At 39.4% G+C, this 17,966-nt stretch overlaps 1 protein-coding gene across 1 annotated transcript in view; it reads left to right on the top strand.

Annotated features, from left to right (window-relative positions):
• Positions 1 to 1,273: 1,273 nt before the first annotated feature.
• cand1 (cullin-associated and neddylation-dissociated 1) overlaps positions 1,274 to 17,966 on the top strand; it is a 39,294-nt gene continuing 22,601 nt past the window's right edge. The window contains exons 1-10 of the mRNA XM_053343967.1: positions 1,274 to 1,412; positions 7,946 to 8,021; positions 8,434 to 8,501; positions 9,206 to 9,360; positions 10,269 to 10,392; positions 11,093 to 11,180; positions 12,953 to 13,121; positions 14,115 to 14,220; positions 16,652 to 16,797; positions 17,764 to 17,915. Coding sequence (XP_053199942.1) covers positions 1,345 to 1,412; positions 7,946 to 8,021; positions 8,434 to 8,501; positions 9,206 to 9,360; positions 10,269 to 10,392; positions 11,093 to 11,180; positions 12,953 to 13,121; positions 14,115 to 14,220; positions 16,652 to 16,797; positions 17,764 to 17,915 — 1,152 coding nt within the window. The 5' untranslated portion in view covers positions 1,274 to 1,344. The remainder of the gene's footprint in view (positions 1,413 to 7,945; positions 8,022 to 8,433; positions 8,502 to 9,205; positions 9,361 to 10,268; positions 10,393 to 11,092; positions 11,181 to 12,952; positions 13,122 to 14,114; positions 14,221 to 16,651; positions 16,798 to 17,763; positions 17,916 to 17,966) is intronic.

The raw sequence follows: 17,966 nt of genomic DNA, 5'->3' as shown, positions 1-17,966 counted from the left end.
CCAACTAACATGTGTAAATTCATTTAAAAGAAATACATTCTTATCATAATTATTATTATTATTATTATTAATATAGGAAAAACTATATGAGTCTGACTATGAGAGAAATAAATAGATAAATAAAAATTAGTTTGATGATTTTGTAGGCATATACTACTTTGCTATAAAATAATATATAAATGCACAGGAGCTTAATTGTCCCACATTACCGTAAACCACCTAATATGGTAAACTAATAATAAAAACATACATTCTTATCATTATTCTTATTCTAGGAAAAACTATATATGTCTGACTGGCAGTCTACTAGAAAACTAGAAAACTGGAGCTTAGTACCTTATATGTGTAAACTAATACAAAAAATACATTCTTATCATTATTGTTATTATTGTTATTATTATTATTATTATTATTATTATTATTATAGGAAAAGCTATATGAGTCTGACTGTGAGAGAAATAAATAGATAAATAAAAATTAGTTTGATGATTTTGTAGGCATATACTACTTTGCTATAAAATAATACTGGAGCTTAATTGTCCCACATTACCGTAATCCACCTAATATGTGTTAACTAATAAAAAACACACATTCTTATCGTTATTATTCTTATTATGGGAAAAACTATATATGTCTGACTGGCAGTCTACTTTAAAAAAAACTGTATAGAAAACTGGAGCTTAGTTGTCCCACATTACCGTAATCCACCTTATATGTGTAAACTAATAAAAAAGACATTCTTCTTGTTCTTCTTGTTCTTCTTCTTCTTATTATTATTATTATTATTATTATTATAGGAACAGCTATATGAGTCTGACTGTGAGAGAAATAAATAGATAAATAAAAATTAGTTTGATGATTTTGTAGGCATATACTAGTTTGCTATAAAATAATATATAAATGTACTTTTTGTCCCACATTACCGTAATACACCTAATATGTGTTAACCTAATATGTGCTAATAAAAAACATTGTTTTAAACTATATGAGTCTGACTATGAAAGAGAGAATTAAATAAACAAATAAATAAATAAACTCTGTCTGAGACTCTGACCCCTGACCCCCAGCAGCGTCCAGCCCTGCTAACCCCGCCCCTCTGCAGACAGAAACGGGAGCTCCATTCAAACACACCAAACTCCGCGCCCCGGGATGCGACAGTCTCTGTAAGAAAAAGGGAACAAAACAAGGCAACAGCGCAACAACACAACAACCAAGCAACACTTACACACACACACACACACACACACACACATAGCACAACACAACTCAACACCAGGAACAACAACACCTACACACACACACACACACAGTAGCAGGAGGAGGCTATCAGCTAACAGCACCGACATGGCGAGCGCCTCGTACCACATCTCCAATCTGCTGGAGAAAATGACCTCCAGCGACAAGGATTTCAGGTAATAACAAGCTCATAATTAAGTGTGGCACGTGCACGTTTCATATCGGCTGCACGTGTGTTTGTGTTGTGTGTTTTTATGGTCCGATATGGGAGCAGAGAGGAAGCTTTGGTGCAGCTTGGTGCAGCTTTTTGGGGCCTTGCTGCTTCATGTTAGCCAGCAGCCACCTGTCTGAGCTGAGCATCGGCCTCCTACGTCACTTAGCTCACAGGTTTGATGCCCTGTGGTGTGTGTGTGGTGTGTGTTTGTACTCTACAGTGGCTGGGATGTCCATGGTTAGGAGGCTCAGACTGCCGCACATGGTGTTAGTCTGCAGGGTTTAGCTTCATCACCATCGTTAGCTTCCTCAATGCTAACTGGTAGCTACTAACTTCTGTCATGCTGCTGCTGCAGAGCTAGCGTGATGTCAGCTCTGGTAGGTGTTGGTGTGTGTGTGTGTGTGTGTGTGTGTGTTTGGCGTTTTTTAACATTTGTGTATTTAATAAGTGCATGTGGAAGAAACCAGCTGAGTGGTGTTATTGTGTATGAAGCAGTAAAGCAGAGATGTGTAGTAAGGTTAGTGTGTTTTTAAGATAAGTAGCAGCATGTAAACAGACAGCAGCTTCATCAGTCATCCAGTAATTAAGAACATTTATTAAAGTATTATACTGATGTACTTTACTGTAGGGATAATATCTGCAGGTGTGAGCTGCTACAAACCTATAAATATTATAAAATACACTAAAAATGTCCATAAATGAAACTAATAGCATGATGTGCATCACACAGTACTATATCTTTATTACAGTAGATATAAAATATTATCACACTGATTCTGTTATTCTGCACTAAATACTGTGTTTATTCAACTACAGCACTTAACTATAATTTTAATGTATTTGTACTTTACTGTAGTGTTTATATGTGATGCTACTTTCTACATCTCAGAGGGAAATATTGTACTTTCTACTCCACTACATTTATTTAACAGCTTTAGTTACTTTTCAGATGCAGATTTGACTCAATGGATAATATAACAAGCTTTTAAAATACAACACATTGTTAAAGATGAAACCAGTCAGCAGTGTGTAGTCGGCTCACATTTCAGATGTCTATGAGTTGTTAACAGCTCCACCAAATACTGATTCTTCCCTCTAAACTTCTCACATGCTTTCATTTCAATAAATGTTCAAATGATCCAATATTTCAGCCAAAATCAAAGATTAGAGAAAAAGTCCAAAAACTGAAAACACATTTGTGTATCACAACTTTGTTTTTCTTCTTTCCCATTAATCATCTCAGCAGCCCTCACATGTATCTGCTGACATTTATAGCTAACTGTATATAAAGTAGTATAAACTAGCTAACTGTATATAAAGTAGTATAAACTAGCTAACTGTATATAAAGTAGTATAAACTAGCTAACTGTATATAAAGTAGTATAAACTAGCTAACTGTATATAAAGTAGTATAAACTAGCTAACTGTATATAAAGTAGTATAAACTAGCTAACTGTATATAAAGTACTGTAAACTAGCTAACTGTATATAAAGTAGTATAAACTAGCTAACTGTATATAAAGTACTGTAAACTAGCTAACTGTATATAAAGTAGTATAAACTAGCTAACTGTATATAAAGTAGTATAAACTAGCTAACTGTATATACAGTAGTGTAAACTAGCTAACTGTATATAAAGTAGTATAAACTAGCTAACTGTATATAAAGTAGTATAAACTAGCTAACTGTATATAAAGTAGTATAAACTAGCTAACTGTATATAAAGTAGTATAAACTAGCTAACTGTATATAAAGTAGTATAAACTAGCTAACTGTATATAAAGTAGTGTAAACTAGCTAACTGTATATAAAGTAGTGTAAACTAGCTCCACCTCCAGCAGCTACAACAGTAACATGCTGCTCTAACACTGATGCTTCACTATTAATAATCTAATCTAATGATATAATAATATATCACTACTTTTACTGTAATACTGCATACTACATCACTATAATACTGCAGTACTTTTACTGTAATACTGCATACTACATCACTATAATACTGCAGTACTTTTACAGTAATACTGCATACTACATCACTATAATACTGCAGTACTTTTACTGTAATACTGCATACTACATCACTATAATACTGCAGTACTTTTACTGTAATACTGCATACTACATCACTATAATACTGCAGTACTTTTACTGTAATACTGCATACTACATCACTCATAATACTGCAGTACTTTTACTGTAGGAGTATTTTTACTGCAGTAAAGGATGTAAATGTTAACAGCAGGTGTTTAAAGTGGTCGACTTGTTGATACATGAGGGGATTTGTGTAATTTAAGTTTATTTAAAGGTCAGATTCACAGTTTTTAAAGTGTGTCTTAACCATTTAAGGATCCTTTCATGATGCTTCTGTGTTTAAATATGAAGCTTCAGTCGTCCAGATGAGTCAGATTAAGTAGATATGTTTCAACGTTAGTCTTTTTGTTGCTATACTTTTGGGCCTGACCCCTAAAACTTGCTGAGTCGATGCGTCAGTCGATAAGCCCTCCGGTTCATCACAGTTTGTCTAATTGCCTTTTTGTTGTTTTTCCTTTTGTTTCTGTTTTTTTTTGTCGTGTCATTTGTTAAATCCGAAGTTTAAATCAGCTTAAATCCAGTTTAACCTTCCTGTCGTCCTCCCGTCTGTTTTGACTGTTCCTTCTTTCCTTCCTCTATCCCCCTTTCTTCCTTCTGTCCTTCCTCCTTTCCTCTGTCCTTCTTTCCTTCCTTCCTCCCTTCCGCTTTTCCTTTCTCCCTCCCTCCCTCCTTTCCTTCCTTCTTCCTCCCTTCCTTCCTCCTTTCCTTCTTTCTTCCTACCTTCCCTCCTTCTTCCTTCCTCCCTTCCTCTGTCCTTCTTTCCTTCCTTCCTCCCTTCCGCTTTTCCTTTCTCCCTCCCTCCCTCCTTTCCTTCCTTCTTCCTCCCTTCCTTCCTCCTTTCCTTCTTTCTTCCTACCTTCCCTCCTTCTTCCTGCCTTCCTTCTTCCCTCCCTTCCTTCTTCCTTCCAACAGGAGGGTTAATCAGACTCTCTACGTTTTTAATTAACTTATTAATTATATTTATCTTTTATTTCTCTGACGGTGTAAATCTGTTAGTTTCACACTAGAAAAGAAGAAAACCCCCCAGCGTTAAAACTCGAGTCTTTCAGGTTAAACATGAAACCGGCGGCTCTGAGAGGTTTTTGCCCTGAAGCTGCTCTGATTGCTCTGATGTGACTGCGATGAAGCGGGCGGAGACGTGAGGAATGTTTCTCACAGTGGAAACAAGTTGAATATAAGTGATGAGTCGGGATTATTAAAGTTGTTCTGTAGGTGAACTTTTGGGCTGAAGGGTTAAAGGTTAACTCTGGGTCGACTGTCGGGGGTAGGCATGGACCGGTATGAGATTCTGACGGTGTGATAACCTTAGGTAAAAATATCACGGTCTCACGGTTTCACGGTTTTATGATTACAGCTATAAAATGTGATATTTTGAAATGTCTGTATTTAAAAACAAAAGGGAAAAAAATGTTTCCCATTGAACGGTCTTTTATTTTTAGTAAATATGTATTTAAAATAAATAATAATAAAAAATAACTGAATTCTTTCTAAATAAATAAATAAGTGCAGTCCTTTAACCGAGGCTAAACCTGCAGCTCAAGTCACGACATAAATTCATTATTTTTTGTGGAAAAAACACAAAATACAAATAAATGCAATCACTTAACCTGTGGCTCAAGATCAGAACATAAATAATTGAAAAAAGTAAAAACATTTCTAAGATAAATATAAATAAATAAATGCAGCAGGAGCTTAAAACTGAATCAACAGTTTTTGGACACTTGCTCACGATCATATAGGATGTATTTCCTCCTCCCGCTGCTACTGTCCGTTACCTTCTTCCTCCGAGCCACGGCCGTCTGTCTTTTTACAGTAGCTGAAGTATAAATACAGCCGACTTGGTCCTTTTAGACGGGGGGGGGGGGGGGAGTTCGGGGGGCTCGCCTCCTTCAGCCGTCATACAGCCTGCAGAGCTACCTGCTTGTAACAGCAGGAGGAGTACGGGAGGGGTTGTACTTCACGCTGCAGCTGCATGCAACCTGAGCGACCTCCACTCTCTCTCTCTGACCAGACGTCACATTAAAAAAACCCGCTCATACCCAAACAGTCTATGCTCATGCCGCAGGAACGGTGTGACGGAACATTTTAGTGGTTTTGAAACCGTGACTTTTTCATACCGTGGTAAACCTTGAAACCGGTAACTGGCCCATGCCTAGTCGGTGGGGGGCACTAAGAGGGAATCTGATGCTAAAGTGTGCTAAGTGCTAATGTGTCAGATATGAGTTGATATGATAGAAGCTGATCAGATACTTTTTAATGACTGTGTGTCCATCACATTAGAAGGTTTTAATATTCAGTATGAAGAAGAGGAGGAGGAGGAAGAGGAGGAGGAGGAGGAGGAGGAGGAGGAGGAGGAGGAGGAGGAGGAGGAGGGAAGATCACAGAGAGGAAAACCTGACTGGTGCTTTAAAGACAAACTTGGAAATATTGTGAATTCGTCCTTTTTAATGTTTCTCTCTGAGATCTGAGAACAAACTCAATAAAACTGGAGACAATATTCATCACAGACGCTTTGTCCTCTTCTTCATCGTCTTCATCTTCCTTTTTCTCTTTATCTTCGTCTTCTTTTTCGTCTTCTTCTTCCTCTTCTTCATCTTGATTTTCTTCGTCATAGTCTTCTTCTAGTCGTCTTTATCTTTTATATTCTTTCCTTCTTCCTCATGATTATCTTCAGCTTCTTCTTCCTCTTTATCTTCATCTTCCTCCTTTTCTTTGTCGTCGTCTTCCATTTATTCATGATTGTCTTCATCTTCTTCCTCTTTATCTTCATCTTTATTTTCTTCTTCATCATCTTCATCGTCTTCTTTGTTTTCTTCCTCATCATCATCATCCTCTTCTTTGTCATCTTTATCTTACTCTTCGTCTACTTCCTCTTCTTCTTTGTCTCCATCATCTTCTTCCTCTTCATCTTCATCTTCTTCCTCTTCATCTTCTTCCTCTTCATCATCTTCATCTTTATCTTAGTCTTCGTCTCCTTCGTCTCCTTCTTCATCTTCTTCGTCTCCTTCTTCTTCCTCTTCATCATACTCTTCTTCATCATGATCTAAGAACACCTGAAGCAGACTCTCTCTCTCTAATTGTTCCTCGGAGCTGGTTTCAGGAATGTTTACCTCCATTTGACCTTTGACCTCTTCTTATAAATCACAGCGGGGAAATAACATCCTGTGGTTTTAAGGTGGATTTTAAGGTGGATCTCCAGTGATCTGCAGAATAAATAAATATAAAATGCTTCTTTTATGATGCAAATATTCAACTTTGACTCTTTATATTCTATAAAATAATGATTATGAATTATTATGAAGTCTTTTTACACTCTGTTTGCTCTCTGACGGCTTCATTAAAGATTAATTTGACATTTATTAATGACTGATGGGACAATTAATGAATGTGAACTGGAGTAGAAACTAATTATGACATCCACCTTTCCTTCCTCCCTCCCTCCCTTCCTTCCTTTCTCCCTCCTTTCCTTCCTCCTTTCTTCCTTCCTTCCTTCCTTCCTTCCTTCCTTCCTTCCTACCTCCTTTACTTCCTTCTTTCCTTCTGTCCTCCTTTTTCTCTTCCTTCCTTCCTTCCTTCCTACTTCCCTCCCTCCTTTCCTTCATTCTTCCTCCTTTCCATCCTTCATTCCTTCCTTCCTTCCTACTTCCCTCCCTCCCTTCCTTCTTTCCTTTCCTCCCTTCCTTCTCCCTCCTTTCCTTCCTCCTTTCCTTCCTTCTTCCTTCCTTCCTCCCTTCCTTCCCTCCTTCCTCCCTCCCTCCCTTCCTTCTTCCTCCCTTCCTTCTTCCTCCCTTCCTCCCTTCCTCCCTTCTCTCTAGGACAACTATGCAAAGATCATTTGGGTTTGGGTTAAAATGATGACTGCTGACAAGTTTTCAAATTCCTTAAAGATATGCAACCTTTGTTGTCATGGCAACAGTGGACACCACCATTAATTGACATGAGCAAGATTAAGTCGATTAGAGTTTCTAAATGTATGTTTCGATTATTTTTCGATTAATTGCCCGGCACTATTTTCTATTGGATTCAGGTCAGGTGATTGGTTGAGACTTTCCTCGGCTGTGTGTTTGGCGTCATTGTCTTTCTGAAATGTCCATCCTTGTTTCAGATTTTTATCAAGAATGTCTCGGTACATTTTTCCATTAATCCTTCCTTCAGTTATATGAAGTGTCGTATGCAGAATAACAGCTCCACACCTAAGGCTGCTCAATTAATCAAAACTTGAGTTTAAGGTGAAATGAAGTGATAACAAATATTTCAAATACTACTCATGTTATTATGTTATGTTATTTATTGTATGCAATCGCTGATGGACAATGCCTGACAGCCATCGGACCAACCTTACTGCAGGTTTGAGCTTTGGATGAATTGTTTAATTAATTTGTGTGTTCTGTGTGTTTCCAGGTTTATGGCCACTAACGACCTGATGACGGAGCTACAAAAAGATTCAATCAAACTCGACGACGACAGCGAGAGAAAGGTCAGTTTAAACCGTTTATACTGGTTAAAGGCTCATCGTTAAATAAGTGTTGGCAACATGAGAAATACAAAAATCAGTTTAAAATAGTCTTAAAAGCAGCATCAGGTTTGTTATAATGTACTGTTAGTATTTTTGTTGGTTTTATATCATTTGCACCATTTTTTTTACCAAAAGTAAGACTGAATGCTCCTGAAAATGTCAAATGGTGTAACCACAAAAGAATGATAAATATTAAATATTTGATCACCTACAGTGTGTTTAAGTGGACTTATACTAATAATGACTTCATTTAAAAAACGTCAAATGAAAAGAAAGTAAAGTTTATATCTATTCTTGAGTTTTGAGCAAACCATTGGATTGATTGATTGATTGATTCATTCATTCGTTCATTCATTAATTGATTGATTGACAGGTCGTGAGGATGATTCTCAAACTGTTGGAGGACAAGAACGGAGAAGTTCAGAACCTGGCCGTCAAATGGTGAAAACACATTTCTTTATATTTTAGTTTAATTTTCTACGTTTTTTAACCCTCCTGTTGTCCTCGAGTCAAGGAAGGAAGGAAAGGAGGAAGGGAGGGAGAAAGGAGGAAGGAAGGGATGGAGAAAGAAGGAAGGAAAGGAGGAAGGGAGGAAGAAGGATGGAAGGGGGGAAGAAGGGAAGCAAAGGAGAAAGAAAGAAGGAAGGAGGTAGGGAGGAAGGAGGTAAGGAAGGGAGAAAGGAAGGAGGAAGGAAGGAAGGAGGAAGAAGGATGTAAGGGGGAAGAAGGAGGAAAGGAGGAAGGAATGGAGGAAGAAGGAAGGAAAGGAGGAAGGAAGGAGAGGGAAGGAAGGTAGGAGGGAGGGAGGGGAAGGAAGGAAGGAAGAAGGATGGAAGGAAAGGAAGGAAGGAGGGAGGAAAAAAGGACAGAAGGAAGGGAGAAAGGAAGGAAGGAAAGAAGGACAGAAGGAAGGAGGGGGAGGAAAGAAGGAAGGAGGGAGGGGGGAGGAAAGAAAGAGAGAAGGAGGGAGGAAAGGAAGGAAAGACGGACAGAAGGAAGGAAGGAGGGGGGGGGGCAGAAGGAAGGGTGACAGGAAAAGAAGGAACAGTCCAAACAGACGGGGTGAATTTGACCCGGGAGGACGACAGGAAGGTTGACGTGTCTCCGAGTGTCTGTTAACGCTGAGGGTGCGCTTGTTTCGCCAGCCTCGGGCCGCTGGTCAGCAAGGTGAAGGAGTACCAGGTGGAGACGATCGTGGACACGCTGTGCACCAACATGCTGTCGGACAAAGAACAACTCAGAGACATTTCCTCCATCGGACTCAAAACTGTGATCGGAGAGTTACCGCCTGCCTCCAGTGGTAAACCCCCCCCCCCCCCCCCCCCCCCCCCCACTCCCTCATTTATACATTTACATGAGTGGATGTAGCTGTAAGAAGAAAACTTTAACTCCACCTATAACTAATTTCTACTCAGATTTAAGGACTTTTTAAAAAATGAATTGTTTAGTTAAAATGTCAAAAAGTATTTTCCTTCCTCCCTTCCTTCTTTCCTCTGTCCTTTTCCTTTCTCCCTCTCTCGCTCCTTCCTTGCTTCCTCCCGCCCTCCTACCTTCCTTCTTTCCTTTCCTTCCTTCCTTTCTTTCCTCCCGTCCTTCTTTCCATCCTTTCCTTCCCCCCTTCCTTCCTCCCTCCCTTCTTCCTTCCTCCCTCCATCCCCTTTTCTTCCTTCCTTCTGTCCTTCTCTCCTCCCTACCTCCTTCTTTCCTCTGTCCTTTCCTCCCTTCCTTCCTCCCTCCTTTCCTTCCTTTTTTCCTCCCTCCCTCCCTCCTTCCTTCTTTCCTCTGTCCTTCCTCCCTACCTTCTTTCCTTTCCTCCCTTCCTTCCTCCCTTCCCCATATTTCACGCTAAAAGAAAGCGAAGGGAGGAAGGAAAGAGAGGAAGGAAGGGAGGAAGAAGGAAGGGAAGGAAGGAAAGAAAGGAGGGAGGGAGGATGGAAGGCAGGAGGAAGGAAGGAAAGGAAAGGAGGAAGGAAGGAAAGAGAGTATTTTAACAGCTCTCTGATGGAAAAAATGCCTCAAATTTGACCCTGAACATTATTTACCAACAATCCGAAACTCAAACACATTCAGTGTACGGTGATATAAAACAGAGAAAATCAGTACAACCTCACACTGAAAAGCTGGAATCACAGTTTTTAAATACATTCCTGATTATTTTCCCTTCAATAAATCAACTAATAACCAAACTCTCCTCTCTGTGTGTCTCAGGATCTGCTTTAGCGGCAAGCGTGTGTAAGAAGATAACCGGCCGTCTGACGAGCGCCATCGCCAAACAGGAAGACGTGTCAGTCCAGCTGGAGGCGCTCGACATCATGGCCGACATGCTCTGCAGGTATTTACTGTAACCACACAAGCATGGTTTGAATATGGTATGCAATATTTTAATTTCTTCTAAACCAGAGATGTCAAATTCATTTTCAATCAAGGGCCACATACAGCCCAATTTAATCCCATGTGGGCCGGATCATTAAAAAGATGGAGGGAAGGAAGGACAGGTGGAAGGAAAGAAGACAGGAAGGAAGGAAGGAAGGAAGGAAGGACAGATAGAAGGAAAGAAGGTAGGAAGGGAAAGAAGACAGGAAGGAAGGAAGGAAGGACGGACAGGTGGAAGGAAGGAAGGTAGGAAGGGAAAGATGACAGGAAGGAAGGAAGGTAGGAAGAAAAAGAAGACACAAAAGAAGGAAGGAAGGAAACAAAGGAAGGAAGGAAGGACAGGGGGAATGAAGGAAGGAAGGAAGGACAGATGGAAGGAAAGAACGTAGGAAGGGAAAGAAGACAGAAAGGAAGGAAGGGAGAAATAAGGAAAAATAATAGTATAATATGTCAATGTTGTGTGTTTATTCGCTCGTTACGTTACATTTTCAGAACATCTGTCTCCACTGAATTAACAGTAGGAGGTTAAGTGTGTACAGGAAGTCGTGGTGCTCCAGAAAACAGGACTCCCCCCAACAACAGCACTGTGTAAATCAAATACTGGACACACTCACGTCATCCTGTCTAACTGAGACTAAATAATCTGTTTGTCTCTGCAGACAAGGAGGCCTGCTGGTGAACTTCCATCCCTCCATCCTGAGCTGCCTGCTCCCTCAGCTCACCTCCCCCAGACTGGCTGTCAGGAAGGTAACGCCGACCTTTTAACCCTTAAACAATAAAGCTGGCGATGTCTATATTTAACTCTAGTTTGGAGCCGAAGCCTGATATGTCTCCTTTGTGCCGTAGACTCACTCTGCTGCTGCACTGGGTGATATGAGCCTTTATTCTGAAGAGTTTTGGTCACGTTAGTTTGTTTAGAATGACTGAATGTTGCTGCTTATTAGACCAACCCCCCCCCCCCCCCCCCCCCCTCCGGACCTTTTGCTTTATTTATTCATTTCCTGTACAATTTTTCATAGTTATATTAAGAGAAGTTTATATTGTTATTGCTTTTTGAGGAATAAAATTCAATCGCTGCACATCTGCTACATGTACAATTAGGCATGGGCCGGTATGAGATTCTGACGGTGTGATAACCTTAGGTAAAAATATCACGGTTTCACGGTATTATGATTACGGCTATAAAATGTGATATTTTGAAATGTCTGTATTTTGAAAAAAAAAACTAAAAAAACATTTCTAAGATAAATATAAATAAATGCAGCAAGAGCTTAAAACTGAATCTCAACAGTTTTTTGGAGACTTGCTCACGATCATATAGGATGTATTTCCTCCTCGTGCTGCTACTGTCCATTACCTTCTTCCTCCGAGCCGCGGCTGTCTGTCTTTTTTATGGTAGCCGAAGTATAAATACAGCCGACTTGGTCCTTTTATAGATGGGGGGGGGAAAGTTCGGGGGCTCGCCTCCTCCAGCCATCATACAGCCAGCAGAGCTACCTGCTTGTAACAGCAACCGGAGTACGGGAGGGGTTGTACTTCACGCTGCAGCTGCACACGACCTGAGGGACCTCCACTCTCTCTCTGACCAGACGTCACATTAAAAAAACCCGCTCATACCGCAGGAACGGTGTGACGGAAAATTTTAGTGGTTTTGAAACCGTGACTTTTTCATACCGTGGTAAACCTTGAAACCGGTAACCGGCCCATGCCTATGTACAATTATATTATTTACTTCTTTTTAGTAGAGTAAAGTTTCTGGACAACAGAGGTCTACGGCAGACCCAAATATGAGGCTTGTTGACAATCACATAGATGTTGGAACTCTTGAGCCTCATCCTCTTTGAAGTAATTTTTAGAGCTGTCAAACGATTAATTTTTTTAATCGAGATTAATCGCAGAATTTCCATAGTTAATCACGATTAATGGCGTTTTGAATTGCATGTTTAAAATCCTGTTATTTTCCATTTGAAGGCAGTTTTAAGCCCATAATGTAAAGCATTTCTTACCAGAGTGTCTTAACTGGGAATCAATCACGGCTCTGCTGCGACTCCCACACTCCAAAATGGTCCTTTGGTGGAGCTGAGGCTGGCTTGGCTGCACCTGGGTGTTTAGCGTGGAGGTGCTAACTCAAACTCCACGTACTCCGGTGGTAGTTAAACTCCGTTTGACACAGGTTGCATTTTACTTTTGACTTGTCAACTGAAGCGTCTGGAAGTGTTTTAAAGTTAAACAAGCCGTTCAAAAGTCCAGTAGCTCTCTTACTTTCCATCAGCGCGGTAGGTTTACTGCAGGAGGCCACTTCAAAGCATAGCGCTACAGCTAGAGGAGCCGTCTACGGGGGAGTAGAAGGGACAAAAAGGCTTGCAACATTAAAATGCGATTTTAAAAAATGTACGCGTTATGGATTGCATTAATTAACGTTAAGCCCTAGAAATTTTCCTTCACAGCAACACAACAGGAACCTTTATGTTAACTTGTGAAAGCCTCTCTTCATTTATTTATCTCCATGAATGTTTCAGAGGACCATCATGGCTCTGGGCCACCTGGTGATGTCCTGCGGGAACCTGGTCTTCATCGATCTGATTGAACATCTTCTGACGGAGCTCGGCAGGAACGACAACATGTCAACCACAAGAACCTACATCCAGTGCACGGCGGCCATCAGCAGACAGGCGGGACACAGGATCGGTGAGATGAGAGGGGACGACATGCCAACAGCTAGAACAGGGGTGTCAAACATGAGGCCCGTGGGCCAGATCCGGCCCGCCAAGGGGTCCAATCCGGCCCACTGTCCTTATTCCTCCCTTCCTTCCATCTTCCCTTCCTTCCTTTCTGTCTTCTTTTTCTTCCTTCCCTCCTTCCTTCTTTCCTTCCACCTGTCCGTCCTTCCTTCCTTCCATCTTCCCTTCCTTCCTTTCTGTCTTCTTTTTCTTCCTTCCTTCTTTCCTGTCTTCCTTCCCTCCTTCCTTCTTTCCTTCCACCTGTCCATCCTTTCTTCCTTCCTTCCTTCCTTCCCTCCTTCTTCCTTTCCTTCCACTTGTCCTTCCTTCCTTCCTTCTTTTGTGTCTTCTTTTTCTTCCTTCCTTCCATCTGTCCTTCCTTCCTTCCATCTGTCCTTCCTACCTTCCCTCCTTCCTTCTTTCCTTCCACCTGTCCTTCCTTCCTTCCTTCCGTCCTTCCTTCCTTCCTTCCTTCCTTCCTTCCTTCCATCTTCCCTTCCTTCCTTTCTGTCTTCTTTTTCTTCCTTCCTTCTTTCCTGTCTTCCTTCCCTCCTTCCTTCTTTCCTTCCACCTGTCCATCCTTTCTTCCTTCCTTCCTTCCCTCCTTCCTCCTTTCCTTCCACTTGTCCTTCCTTCCTTCCTTCCTTCTTTTGTGTCTTCTTTTTCTTCCTTCCTTCCATCTGTCCTTCCTTCCTTCCATCTGTCCTTCCTACCTCCCCTCCTTCCTTCTTTCCTTCCACCTGTCCTTCCTTCTTTCCTTCCTTCCATCCATCTGTCCTTCCTTCCTTCCTTCCTTCCTTCCTTCCTTCGTTCTCTTTAATGATCCAGCCCACATGAGATCAAACTGGGCTGTATGTGGCCCTTGATTGAAATTGAGTTTGACACCTCTGATCTATGATATAAGAGGAGTTTGAATGAAGGAAGTAATCTAATACTCTGATGTCTCTGTGTGTTTGTGCAGGAGAGTATCTGGAGAAGATCATCCCACTGGTCGTAAAGTTTTGTAATGTTGACGATGACGAGCTCAGAGAGTATTGCATCCAGGCCTTCGAGTCCTTCGTTAGGAGGTAAAACGGCCTATACTACATACTACATACTTCTATACTACATACTACATACTTCTATACTACATACTACACACTTCTATACTACATACTTCTATACTACATACTACATACTTCTATACTACATACTACTATACTACATACTTCTATACTTCTATACTACATACTTCTATACTACATACTACATACACTTCTATACTACATACTACATACTTCTATACTACATACTACATACTACTATACTACATACTACTATACTACATACTTCTATACTACATACTACATACTTCTATACTACATACTACATACTACTATACTACATACTTCTATACTACACACTACTATACTACACACTTCTATACTACATACTACATACTTCTATACTACATACTACATACTTCTATACTACACACTACTATACTACATACTTCTATACTACATACTACATACTTCTATACTACATACTACATACTTCTATACTACATACTACATACTTCTATACTACATACTTCTATACTACATACTACACACTTCTATACTACATACTACATACTTCTATACTACATACTACATACTACTATACTACATACTACTATACTACACACTTCTATACTACATACTTCTATACTACATACTACATACTTCTATACTACATACTTCTATACTACATACTTCTATACTACATACTTCTATACTACATACTACATACTTCTATACTGCATACTTCTATACTACATACTACACACTTCTATACTACATACTACATACTTCTATAATACATACTTCTATACTACATACTACATACTTCTATACTACATACTTCTATACTACATACTACATACTTCTATACTACATACTTCTATACTACATACTACATACTTCTATACTACATACTTCCATACTACATACTACATACTTCTATACTACATACTACATACTTCTATACTACATACTTCCATACTACATACTACATACTTCTATACTACATACTACATACTTCTATACTACATACTACATACTTCTATACAACATACTTCTATACTACATACTACATACTTCTATACTACATACTTCTATACTACATACTACATACTTCTATACTACATACTACATACTTCTATACTACATACTACATACTTCTATACTACATACTTCTATACTACATACTTCACTTCTATACTACATACTACATACTTCTATACTACATACTTCTATACTATATACTACATACTTCTATACTATATACTACATACTACATACTTCTATACTACATACTACATACTTCTATACTATATACTACATACTTCTATACTACATACTACATACTTCTATACTACATACTTCTATACTACATACTACATACTTCTATAATACATACTACATACTTCTATACTACATACTTCTATACTACATACTACATACTTCTATACTACATACTACATACTTCTATACTACATACTACATACTTCTATACTACATACTTCTATACTACATACTTCACTTCTATACTACATACTACATACTTCTATACTACATACTTCTATACTACATACTACATACTTCTATAATACATACTACATACTTCTATACTACATACTACATACTTCTATAATACATACTACATACTTCTATACTACATACTTCTATACTACATACTACATACTTCTATAATACATACTTCTATACTACATACTACATACTTCTATACTACATACTTCTATACTACATACTACATACTTCTATACTACATACTACATACTTCTATACTACATACTTCTATACTACATACTTCTATACTGCATACTTCTATACCACATACTTCTATACTACATACTACATACTTCTATACTACATACTTCTATACTACATACTTCTATACTTCTATACTACATACTACATACTTCTATACTACATACTTCTATACTACATACTTCTATACTACATACTACTATACTACATACTACATACTTCTATACTACATACTTCTATACTACATACTACATACTTCTATACTACATACTACATACTTCTATACTACATACTTCTATACTACATACTACATACTTCTATACTACATACTACTATACTACATACTACATACTTCTATACTACATACTTCTATACTTCTATACTACATACTTCTATACTACATACTTCTATACTACATACTTCCATACTACATACTTCCATACTACATACTTCTATACTACACACTACATACTTCTATGCTACATACTACATACTCCTATACTACATACTTCTATACTACATACTTATATACTACATACTACATACTACATACTTGTATACTACATACTTCTATACTACATACTACATACTTCTATACTACATACTTCTATACTACATACTTTTATACTACATACTTTTATACTACATACTACATACTTCATAATTTCTAAACGTGTTGTTTCAGGTGTCCTAAAGAAGTTTACCCCCACGTTCCCACCGTCATCTCCATCTGCCTGCGCTACCTGACCTACGACCCCAACTACAACTTTGACGATGAAGACGAAGATGACAACGCGATGGACGCCGAGCAGAACGATGAAGATTATCAAGGTGCGTGAACACGACTTTCAGAGACGGTGATTCTGGATGGTTGTCATGGTGTTTTATTGATATTGATATTGTTTCAAGAGACGATTGTAATAACAAACATCTCAATTTGATCTCATGTGGGCCGGATCATTAAAAAGATGGAAAGAAGGAGGGAAGGAAGGAAGGGAGGAAGGAAAAGAAGGAAGGCAGAAAGGAAAGAAGGACAAATGGAAGGAAGGTGAGAAGGAAAGATAAGGAGACGAAAGAAAGGACAGGTGGAAGTAAGGAAAGAATAAAAGTAAGGAAGAAAGAAAAGAAAGTAAAGGTTGGAAAAGAAGACCGGGAGGAAAGATGGAAGGAAAGATGGAAGGATGGGTGGAAGGAAGGAAGGAAAAGAAGACGGGGAGGAAAGATGAAAGGGAGAAATGAATGAAGGAAGGAAAGATGGAAGGATGGGTGGAAGGAAGGAAAAGAAGACAGGGAGGAAAGATGGAAGGATGGGTGGGAGGAAAGATGAAAGGGAGAAAGGGAGGAAAGATGGAAGGATGGGTGGGAGGAAAGATGAAAGGGAGAAAGGAAGGAAAGATAGAAGGATGGGTGGAAGGAAGGAAGGCAGGAAAAGAATACAGGGAGGAAAGATGAAAGGGAGGAAGGAATTAAGGAAGGAAAGATGGAATGATGGGTGGAAGGAAGGAAAAAAGACAGGAAGGAAAGATGAAAGGGAGAAATGAATGAAGGAAGGAAAGATGGAAGGATGGGTGGAAGGAAGGAAGGAAAAGAAGACAGGGAGGAAAGATGAAAGGAATAAAGGAAGGAAAGGTGGAAGGATGGGTGGAAGGGAAAAAAGATAGGATGGAAAGTGGACCGAATTGCAGCTGGAACCAGATAATCTAAAAAATCACCTGTGACCTAAGACCTAAGCCTGAGTGTGTGTCTCGATGTTGAATGGGACTGATGATGTAACCGTCTGTTGGTCCGTCTGTCCAGGAAGTGACGACGAGTACAGCGACGACGACGACATGAGCTGGAAGGTTCGGCGGGCGGCGGCCAAATGTTTGGACGCCGTCGTTTCAACTCGTCACGAAATGCTGCCCGAGTTTTATCGCTCCGTCTCTCCTGCGCTGGTCTGTCGCTTCAAGGTAACGTCACCTGACTCCCGACCGCTGACTCACCCTTTCATCCTTTCATCC

Source organism: Scomber japonicus, chromosome 23 (assembly GCF_027409825.1).
Source record: "Scomber japonicus isolate fScoJap1 chromosome 23, fScoJap1.pri, whole genome shotgun sequence".
Lineage (NCBI taxonomy): Eukaryota > Metazoa > Chordata > Actinopteri > Scombriformes > Scombridae > Scomber > Scomber japonicus.
The sequence above is the reverse complement of the archived record's forward strand: the minus strand, read 5'-3'. Positions and strand labels throughout refer to the sequence as shown.